Source organism: Cebus imitator, unplaced genomic scaffold (genome assembly GCF_001604975.1).
Source record: "Cebus imitator isolate Cc_AM_T3 unplaced genomic scaffold, Cebus_imitator-1.0 Scaffold96, whole genome shotgun sequence".
Taxonomy (NCBI): Eukaryota; Metazoa; Chordata; class Mammalia; order Primates; family Cebidae; genus Cebus; species Cebus imitator.
Window position 1 is genome coordinate 1,915,896 of NW_016107411.1, and position 10,704 is coordinate 1,926,599.

General features: G+C 34.3%; 1 protein-coding gene across 7 annotated transcripts in view; it reads right to left on the reverse strand.

Moving 5' to 3' along the window:
* DGKH (diacylglycerol kinase eta) overlaps nucleotides 1–10,704 on the reverse strand; it is a 192,856-nt gene that overhangs the window by 29,515 nt on the left and 152,637 nt on the right. For all 7 annotated transcript variants that reach the window (XM_017536129.2, XM_017536127.2, XM_017536131.2 and 4 more), the window contains 5 exons: nucleotides 10,125–10,247; nucleotides 5,655–5,786; nucleotides 2,390–2,507; nucleotides 1,290–1,400; nucleotides 1,062–1,158 (listed from right to left, as the gene is read on the reverse strand). In XM_017536129.2, coding sequence (XP_017391618.1) covers nucleotides 1,062–1,158; nucleotides 1,290–1,400; nucleotides 2,390–2,507; nucleotides 5,655–5,786; nucleotides 10,125–10,247 — 581 coding nt within the window. The remainder of the gene's footprint in view (nucleotides 1–1,061; nucleotides 1,159–1,289; nucleotides 1,401–2,389; nucleotides 2,508–5,654; nucleotides 5,787–10,124; nucleotides 10,248–10,704) is intronic.

The following is a 10,704-nucleotide window of genomic DNA, read 5'->3' on the forward strand; positions in this document are numbered from 1 at the left end:
AAAAAAAAAAAAAAAAGTGTGGCCAATCAGGGTATATTAAGAAGAAAAAGAATGATTACATGATTAGAAGGGTACTTAAACTGACCTGGGCATGGGGTGTCAAGGATAGCATTTACAAAACTGATTTTGTATCTTTTTTTCCAGTAAGTCTACCTTAATTTTGTAAGCAATCATAAATCAAACCAGCTGATCATACAGTTGTATGTTTAGAGTGAAAGGTATAATAGGCTCATCTTTACTAGGAAATATAGTTGATAAAGAATGAGATAGACACCTCTTTAGTCTACCTTCCAGTGCTCAGATGATACCCAAAATAATAATGCTCTGTTTATTTTGTTGAGCTGTACACTTAAGATTTTATAATTTTCTATATGCATGATAAGCTTTAATTAAAAATATACAGTTATAAAATGATACAAGATAGGAAAGACATGCCTATCAGCATAAACAGTGAGTCCTGGATCAAAGGTAAAAGAAAATAAAATTCACAGAAATTAATAGTCTTTTCAGAGCCATATCTCCAGCCTTGTTTTTTCTGTTGTTGGAAGAGATTAAATAATTATCTGTCCTAAATTTCCTACTTAAATTAGTAAAAAACAACTAAAACATTTAAATGCTCAAAATCTCTTTTAATTTTACTCACTTGTTAGAAATAATTCAAGCAAAAAATATACATTTAAATGAAAAGATTCTATTTACTACAAATGTTATTTTCGGAGATTTGCAAAACTTTGGTTATTAAAGAATTGGGTCAGAATTTGGAAACTTAAATGAGAAAATCCATTAAAAACCCTCTCCTATAAATGTGCTCCCTTGGCTCCATTTTTATATGGGGCACCACAACTCCAGAGTAGCCCCAATTTCAGGAGCTAATGATGATGATAATTAAGTATGTCATTCATATCCTGTGTATATACTTTCTTTAGTACAATGTTGATAATCACGTCCATTTTTCCCTTCACTATTTAATCACTAATCAAAAGGCATTTAGGTCAAATTAGCTCTAAAAATGATATTTTTTTTAAGTAAGATAATGTGAAATGTCTTTAAGATGAACTTACCTCGAGTTGAACCCTTTGTTCTAAATTCTTGTACGATCTCTGTAGTAACTCCCGGGTTCCAAGGACTCCATACCACATCAAGTTTTTAGTTCGGCTCCTGAAAATTAATATTGGCAGGCAGTTTCAGGAAATTTTATTTACTCCTTAAAGGCAGAGCAAGCAAAAGATATAACAAATGAGGGAAAAATTGCCTTTATGTAACAGCATTATTACTTTTACTACAATTACCTGCATTTTTCAGGGTGCTCCTCTCTTTTATTGTTAAATTCTAATGAAATTTTTGCATCTAATCCAATCCCAAAGTAATTGTTCATGACACATTTTTCTGAATATCCATCTCTATGATCATAGGGGAAAGTACATCAAAGTCAATTTCAGATTCATTACAATTACAATTTGTACACAAGATAGTATTTAACACCATTTAAGCTTCCATTCCTTATAGTAGATTGCAAAACTCAGCCCTAATCGCTTCCTATTCCTATGCCATGTGTACAACCACAGGACATATGTACAATATCTGGTACATGTGACATAAAGGGATGGTGAGCAAGCAAAACAGACACACAGTTACGGTGTGGTTTTCTACTAACTGTAAGAACATCTTCGTTCTAGTTCTAGGTAAGTTCCTCACTACACAGAAAAATGCAGGTGATTATGGGAGGGCCTTACAGTCAGGTGCCAATTCTCTCTCTCTCTCTTTTTTTGTTTGTTTATCATTAGAAAGTCTCTTCCACTTCTACGCTTAACAATGGACAAATATTTACTGAGCAAAAGAGTACTAGATCCAATCCATTCTTCTAGGTGTTTTGGAACATTTAAAATATGGTACTGTCCTTGAGGACTGTCATTACAGAAATGAGATATAACAAAAGCAAAATGGAAGCAGAATGGAAGTAAAAGAAAGTGTATATTGAACTGCCAAAAAATTGTAGGAGTCTTAAGAAGGGAAGATATGTGTGTGGGCCAAAAGATTCCCAAAATAAGTAAACCTAGAAGCTGACGTGGAAAGATGACAGATCTGGCAAGACTGAGAAGAAAGGAGGTAAAGGGAACAGCATCAGTTCTATTTACTGGAGCCTTCCTTTGCCAGAGGGTTGCTCTCAGACAGAATGGGCTGAAAAAGGACCTACCTCAGGGACAGATCATGGCGACCAATGAATTTTAAATGGCTCAATGTGCTTGGCATTACCAATTTTTGTAATTTTCTGATCATCTTTTTAAAATATGCAACCGATAGTTATTGTAATATCATTTAAAATGTTACAATTCATGTTAAAAAGAAAAAGAAAACCCCCAACAAAATATTTGCAAAAGCATTTTCTTACACGGAATCTGGATCTGGATCAATAAATGGGGTAGCACCAAAAGGGTCAATGTTTGCTAGTAACATTTTGTTGATAATTGAACTCCCAGCAATTGAGGCAGCTAGTCCTGCTCTTAAACCTAGACAGAAAAACAAATATATATGGGATCGCATGTTAAGAAAAAACAGAAAAAGAACCAGTCCATCGAGGCCTAATATCAAATATCTTGCTTTTAAAAGCATAGTTCTCAGTGCCTACTCCTCTCATTAATCACAATTATGAACCAAGACATTTGTGAATACAAGGCTTTTGATACTTCCAAGGATCTATATGTTATCATAAAGAATTAAGGAGAGGAGGCCCTAAATAGGTATGGCTTTGTGACACTTTCCCATTTACCATCCCAGTAACTATAACTTCAACAAATACATGTTACTTCCTTTGTTACAGCAAAGACAGTATTAAGTGTCTATGGAATTTACAATAAAGGTAGAATTACCCAAAATGGCATGGAGTTACCACTTCCAGACTCTCAAATCATAGATAATGATACTCCATTTAAAATATTAAGAGATGTATTAAGGTGAAAACCCAGTGTTACTTTTAAGAATAAGTAGTAAAGTATTAAATGTAGGTATCTGTGAATTTTAGAAGAATATAGTATTAAATACTATGAAATGAAGGCTCTATCTTACTTCAAATTTATTTCAACATGCTTGCCAACTAGTTTTCTAACTAGTTACAGTATTCAAAGCTAATGAATTTTATGATCTACTCAACCCAACAGGAAAGCTAGAAACACAAGTCTGGAGAGGAGACAAAGTAATAGGGACCTGTGGGAACCAGGGAAACACTAGGAAATTAGAAAAACAAGTTCTTTCTTTTTATTTTATTTTTTTTAGAGATGAGGTCTCACTCTTCACCTAGGCTGGAGCACAATGGTGTGATCATGGCTCACTGTGGCCTCTATCTCCCAGGGCTCCCGCCTCAGTCTCCCAAGTAGCTGGGACTATAGGCATGTGCCACCATGCCAGCAAGTCCTCTCTTTAGCAAACATTTTTATCCTCAGCACTATGCTCTTCTTAGGGAATAATTATTATTCATTATTTTAATTGATAATATTTAGTCAATTATCAAAATACAATCAATTTTGTTCCTTCATTTAATGTCATAGTTTTAAATATACTCTGGAATACTTCTTATGCCAATTTCCTTTACGTTTCAACAAGTAAATGAACGAATAAAAAAATAAATTTAGTAAGCATTAAGAACAGTTTGGAGAGATGAGAGCCATACTCCAGCTGCCCCACAGAAAAGTGTTAATTTTTTTCCTTTTCTTTCTTTCTTTCTTTTTTTTTTTTTCTTTTGAGACAGACTCTCACTCTGTTGCCCAGGCTGCAGTGTAGTGGCACAACCTTGGCTCACTGAACCTCCTGGGTTCAAGCAATTCTCTTGCCTCAGTCCTCCAAGTAACAGGGATTATAGAGGCGCACCACCATGCCTGGCTAATTTTTGTATTTTTAGTAGAGACAGGGTTTCACCATGTTAGCCAGGCTGGTCTCAAACTCCTGACCTCAGGTGATCCGCCTGCCTCAGCCTCCCAAAGTGCTGGGATTATAAGCATGAGTCACTGTGCCTGGCCAAGTGTTAATATCTTCGAAAATGTTTTAGGGTTAACCATACTCCTTTTAGCTTTATTCCAGAGCGGTTATCCTAAGGTTCCCAGGTGGAATAGGAACACAGCCTCTAAACCTGCAGGCTTTTCCAGAACCAGGTATATTCCAGATTGATCCTCCTTTTTTTCTTTTAATATTTCTACTTTGATACAATTGATATATCATAAAATTAACCCTTTTGAAGTTTTTAGATAATTCAGTTGTTTGTAATATATACACAAAGTTGTACAACCATCACTACTAATTCTAAAATCTTTTTGTTACCCTGCAAAGAAATGGTGTACCCATTAGCTGTCATTTTCCATTCCTTCAATCACCCCACTTCTGGTTCCTTGGGAACCACTATCTATTTTCTTTCTCTATGGGTTATGACTATTCTGCCCATTTTATATAAACGGAATCATATTACATTTGGCTTTTGTGTTCATTTTCCATAATGTATCTAAGGGTAATCATGTAATAGCATGTATCAGTGCTTCATTCTTTTTAATGGGCAGATAATATTCCATTGTATGAATATATCACTTTTGTCTATCCATTCAACTGATGGATGTTTGGGTTGCTTCCACTTTGGGGCTATTATGAATGCTGCTATAAATAATCATGTACAAGCTTTTGTGCAGACATGTATTTTCAATTCTCTTGGGTATATACCTAGTAGTAAAATTGCTGGGTCACATGTAAACTCTATGTTTAACTTTTTTAGGATCTGTGAAACTATTCTTCAAAATGGCTTCGCCAATGTATGAAGGTTCTAATTTCTTCACATCTTTGCCAATATTTGTTACCATCTGTCTATTTTGATCACAGTCATCCAAGTGGCATAAAGGGGCACCTCATTGTGGTTTTAATTTGCATTCCCCTGATGACTAATGATGTTGAGCATCCTTTCATGTACTTATTGGCTATTTGTGTATCATCTTTGGTAAAAAATGTCTATTTAGGTCCCTTTCTCATTTTCGAAGTGAGATATTTACCTTTTCATTATTGAATTTTAAGAGTTCTTTTTATGTTCTGGATATCAGTCCCTTATCAGATACATTACTTTTAAATTCTTAAGTTGTACTTTACCTGATAGTGTCAGGAAAGTGTCCTTTGAATCCCAAGACTATTAATTTTGGTAAAGTCCAATTTACTTGTCTTTTGTGGCGTGTGCTTCTCATATCTAAGAAATCATTGCCTAATCCACAATTATGAATACTTTACATCAAGATGTCTTAAAATGACTACAGAGAGACTTAGGACTTAAAACCAAAAGGATTCAGCAGAACACTGACTAAAAAACACCAAAAGGAAAGCTTAAGAAGTAGTGATGTAAGATGGGATTTACTTTGGAAACGTAGTAAATGCAGGTTCCTGGACTTCAATCCAGAATTACCGAATCATAATTTCTCAGGACAGGCCCAGAAACATGTGTTTTAATACTTCCTAGGCAACTTTTGTACAGGGAAGAATCTAAGGGCCTGGATTCTGACTGAAAGTATAATAAGAACATTCTACTAAAAGAATAGTTATCTTTAAGAACATGTTTCCACTGTTCATGGAAATAAATACTTATACATTTTTACAGAAATACTGAAAAATACACGATGTTTCAGAATCTGTACTACCTGGGCATATTATTCTGGTATTGAGCACAGGGAGGTTTTCTTTGCTGGCTGCCACAGCTGGACCAGGGAGAGAATCAGTTTGAGAATGGCCATGACTTGCCCGGGCATCTGGAGACCGAGGTGCAGTTTTAACTGTTGGCAAAAAGTCCAGATTAGAAAGAGATAATGATAAAGCTATAAAAATAAGCAAGTTCTTATAAATTTAAAACAAAATAATGTTTAAACAATCAGTAGAAATGAAAATATTATGTGTAGTTACTGTTTACATTTTCTTGAGACTTACATGGAGGCAATCCAAAGTCCTAATTTCGAAGCTCAAATAGAAGAAGATCAGTAGAAAATAGATGTCTACCATAATTAAAGGTCACTAATATGCATAATTTGATTATAATCAACCCACATGTAAAGATAAATGAAACCTCTGAAGTCTGCTTATTTTTGAAAATGAAACGTGTTATAATGCACACTACCCATGTAATCCTCTTCTCGTAAACATCAAGTGAATGATCAAATTTAATTAATGTAATTATCAGAGCAAACATGTGAAACAAGATTTAATATTGTCTTCAATAAATGACGAGGCTAGGTGTGGTGGCTCATGCCTGTAATCCCAAAGCTGTGCAAGGCTGAGGCAGGAAGATCACTTGAGGTCAGGAATTCAAGACTAGCCTGGGCAACACAGTGAGACCCTGTCTCTACAAAAAAAATGTAAGCCAGGCATGGTGGCATGCACCTGCAGTCCCTGCTACTTGGGAGGGTGAGGCTGGAGGATCACATGAGCCTAGGAGTTTGAGGTTGCAGTGAGCTATGATCACGTCACTGTACTCCAGCCTGCGTGACAGAGAAGATTCTGTCTCATAAATTAACAAATAAATAGAAGAAAATTTGCATCTGTCTTCAAGTGAAATGAACATATTTTCCCTATACTTCTCAGTTATTTATACAAAATGATGATTTGCCCAAACAGTTCTATATTCTTGTAAAAGCTCAACACATCTAAAAATTATTCTGAAACATAATTACTCTCAAAGTAAACAACAAAAAGAAAGATTTAACCCTAAACTGAGGCAAGTTAATGCAGGGCAAATGGTACCCTTAAACAATTTAAGAGTTACTGGTAGGCATTTTTAAGAAACAGTAATCCTTAAACTCATTTTAAAATATTCTAAAACTTAATTATCTTCACTCTCCCTAAAACTAATTATAAACAAATTATATTAATTTTACACTCTATTCTCTCATTCAAAAACAGTCCCAACTGCACTAAAGTACCAGAACAGCCACCCTTTTTTAAATAGATAGGACTCCTGGGGCTAATTTCTCTTAAAAACAACTTTTTGATGTTCAACTCTGACAAAAAGCAGAGAGTGTACTAATGACTAAGACTGATGTTCCATTCCAGGTAACTAAATTAATGTTTTCTTGTTCTTCTTAAATAAAGCATCTCATCAATCATATTAATATACTGTATTTCTCACATCTCAGACTTATGAATTACATGATATAATAAATGTACCTAAAAAATGATATTTCATATAGAAATATTTCCACTATTGCTACTCATTTCCAACAAGTCAGATTACTAGCCAAAATAAAGATCAAATACTGTACCATTAAAGACTTTTGTAAATCTGTGTCTATTTCAATATCAATATTTACAGCACTACATTTGCATTTTTTAGTTTCTTTTACAGGCCACAAGGGAAGTGTCGAGTTTAAGAGTATGGTAAGGTGGGATGATAGCCGGTTGGAAAACCATTAAATGAGCTTTGACAAACCAATCCTCCTAACAGCCATCATCTTAGGAGGAATTATCATTGTATAAGATCTATTAAAAGCAGAGCTGACAATGGCATCCTTACTGATGCTTTAATCAATACTTTCCAATAAATGAAAACATCTAAGGCCTGCTTATCAAATTCACAGATGAAATAAACTTAAGATGACAGAATCAAGCTTCAAAAGAGCTTCAGAGGAGGAAATAATAGATCTAAATAAAAAAGATAAAAGTTCATTGGGATCAGTATAAACTACTATAATTATGTTTTTAAAAAGAGAAGTCTTGGGTAGTCTTTGTAACGTCAAAAATGTCCTTAATGAGTAGTGTATGGGTACCAATGTGCTAAAACACAACAGAAAATATCTGAAGTTTGTTTAAAATGGTGTATCACATTTTAAGATGAACATTGACCACATGGGTGCAACTAGAAAAACAAAAGGTTTAAAATCATCAATTTAAAAACTGGCAGAGAAACTTTAGGACAGATCATCCGAAAAAAGAAGATGTAAGGTGACAGAAAGTCTGATGCCAACAAGGCTGTTTTTGGTATCATTTAAGGGACGACACATGAAGAAGAAGAAAAAAGAAAGAAGGAAGAAAAAGAAAGGAGGAGGAAGAAGAAGGAGGAGGAGGAAGAGGAAAGAAAGAAGAGGAGGAAGGGGAAGAAGACAGAAGAGAGGAGGATGAGGAGGAGGAGAAGGAGAAATGGCTCCAGAGGCAGAGTCCTCTTCGATATGTGAAATGTATATGGAATTGCTCCTTAAACTAACATAAGCACTACATAAAGGCTGGTCATTGTTATTGTCAAACTATCATTCATAAAACCTAATTATTACTATAATCATGGGTAGAAATTTAAGGGAGAAAATAGAAAGTTCAATATAAAGAATGACTTTCTAACAATTAAAGCTGACCATAGGAGTGGGATGTATGGGAAGTGAGTGGTGCTAAGGCTCGTGGTCATCTGCTTCAAGGGTCCTAGAACATGCCTGCATTGGGCTGTATGCTGAACATGTGAGGTCTATGGGGTCTGATTTCAAAGTCTTTGAGAGTCTTAAGTACAAGAAAATATTCTCTCACAGTTAATGTAATTAGTGGTAGCAGCAGCAGTAATAGTAGCAATAAAAATAACAACAATAAAGATGACAGTGAACACTCAGACAGCACTCTCTACCACACACTATTCTGGGCACTTTACATATAGTAACTCTTCAACCTTCACAAAAACCCAATGAAGTAGGTAGATTATTATCCTCATTTTAGGGATGAGGAAACCACAGAGAGGTTAAGAAATTTGCCCAAGTTTATATATAATGAAAGTAAAGCCAAAAATTTAGTGATTGCAAACAGTTCTTTTTAAAAGTTTTTGAGAATAAGATGAAAACAGATTTTTAAATTTAAAATAACTATCAATTGTATTTCCTTTTACTTATTAAGTTTACATTTTACTCATTTCGTTTCATATTAAAGCTAGAATAAATTTAGCAACAACATATTAATAAACCTACCATCTAATTTTTTTCAAAGCTAGGTTAACAAGAAATGTTTCAAACACGTAAAATTTAAAATGTACTCACCACTACTAGTCCTATGAAAATTGGCCATAAACATGGGGAATAAAAGGTCTTCATCACGCCATAGCGGAAGCAGAAAATGTGAATCTGATCTGGTATATGATCAGTTCTCCATAAATTCTTTTTATTGTATGAAGACAATTTCTTTTTTTAATAACTTCAAATTTTATTTTAGATTCAGGGGATCACATGCAGGTTTATTGTCTGAATATACTGAGTGATCCTGAGGTTTGAGGTATGATTGATATCACCCAGATATACAGCATAGTACCCAAGACTTAGTTTTTCTACCATTCCCACCCTCCCACTTCTAACAGTCCCCAATGTCTATTGTGACTGCAAACAGTTCTGACATAATTGTGTTGACTTTTCATAAGTACCACGTATTTATTTTCATATTATTGTCTTATCTTCATTAATATTTTAATTTCTGCCAGTAAGTTAGAAACTTTTCCCTTAGGCAATGTAAAATATTAAAAGTATAAATTCACTTTCAATTAAAACCTAAAAGTTAGAAAGATATTTAACATTCTTCAGGCATTTACATATTCATTTCCTTGCGAAAATAATTTCAACAAAGAGAGGGCTGTTACTAGAAGTCCTGTGATTTTCAAGCTTGCTTTAAAGTCCTGTGATTTTGAAGCTTAATAAAGACTATCAACCCAGAAGGTTGATCGGTGGAACTTAAGGTGACTGCTAAATCATTTAAATGACAAATTGTGTGCATTTGGAGCGTTAGGAGAGCAGCTTTCTTACAATTCTCAGAGAAATCTGTGAGCTATAATAGGTTAAAATCAGATGATTTAGGTGTTTCTTTCTGCTTTTGTCAGGAAAACCAACATATTTAATTATCCTTAGTCCTATAACCCTAAATTTATTGCTATAATCTCTAGATTACATGATAAGAGAGGAATGTGAGAGTACTGGACAATAGTCTAGATGTGATCTTTTTTGTTTTATTATTCATGAATATCTATCTAAGCTTTAACTTCTAAAAAGCCTTTTCAAAAATAAGAATACAAATAGTTTTTTTTCAAACTGATCAGTCTTTTGAAAACTAAAAGCAAAATGACACTTTATTTAATTCCAAAATAATTTTTTTCCCAGTTTCCTCACCGGTTAATGATTCTTTGGCACCATCCTCTTTAGTTTCCTCCTTAGACTCATCTGTTTCTGTGCTGTCGTAATCAGAGGACTGATTAGCTGGTTCACAAGGGTGAACTGTCGGGTCATCCATAACTTCAGTAGTAAGAAGATAAATAGTTTGGATAAGGAAAAATGAAGCCCATTAATATTAAGATATGCTCAGGAAAGGAAAATTGAAACATATGCCAAAAGAAATTACAGATTCACAAATAAACACTATTTAGCAATGAACTTGGGGTTGATGTCTGAAGAACTAAAGATTAAAAACTAAAGTTGTCAAAATCATATTTCTATCAGAATGAAAATGTAAAATATAAGAATTTTAGAGAATGAAATACAATTACAAGTTACAACCTATAAAGGGGTTTTTGAACATTAATTATTCATATTAAAATTAACATTGCCGGGCGCGGTGGCTCAAGCCTGTAATCCCAGCACTTTGGGAGGCCGAGGCGGGTGGATCACGAGGTCAAGAGATCGAGACCATCCTAGTCAACATGGTGAAACCCCGTCTCTACTAAAAATACAAAAAATTAGCTGGGCATGGTGG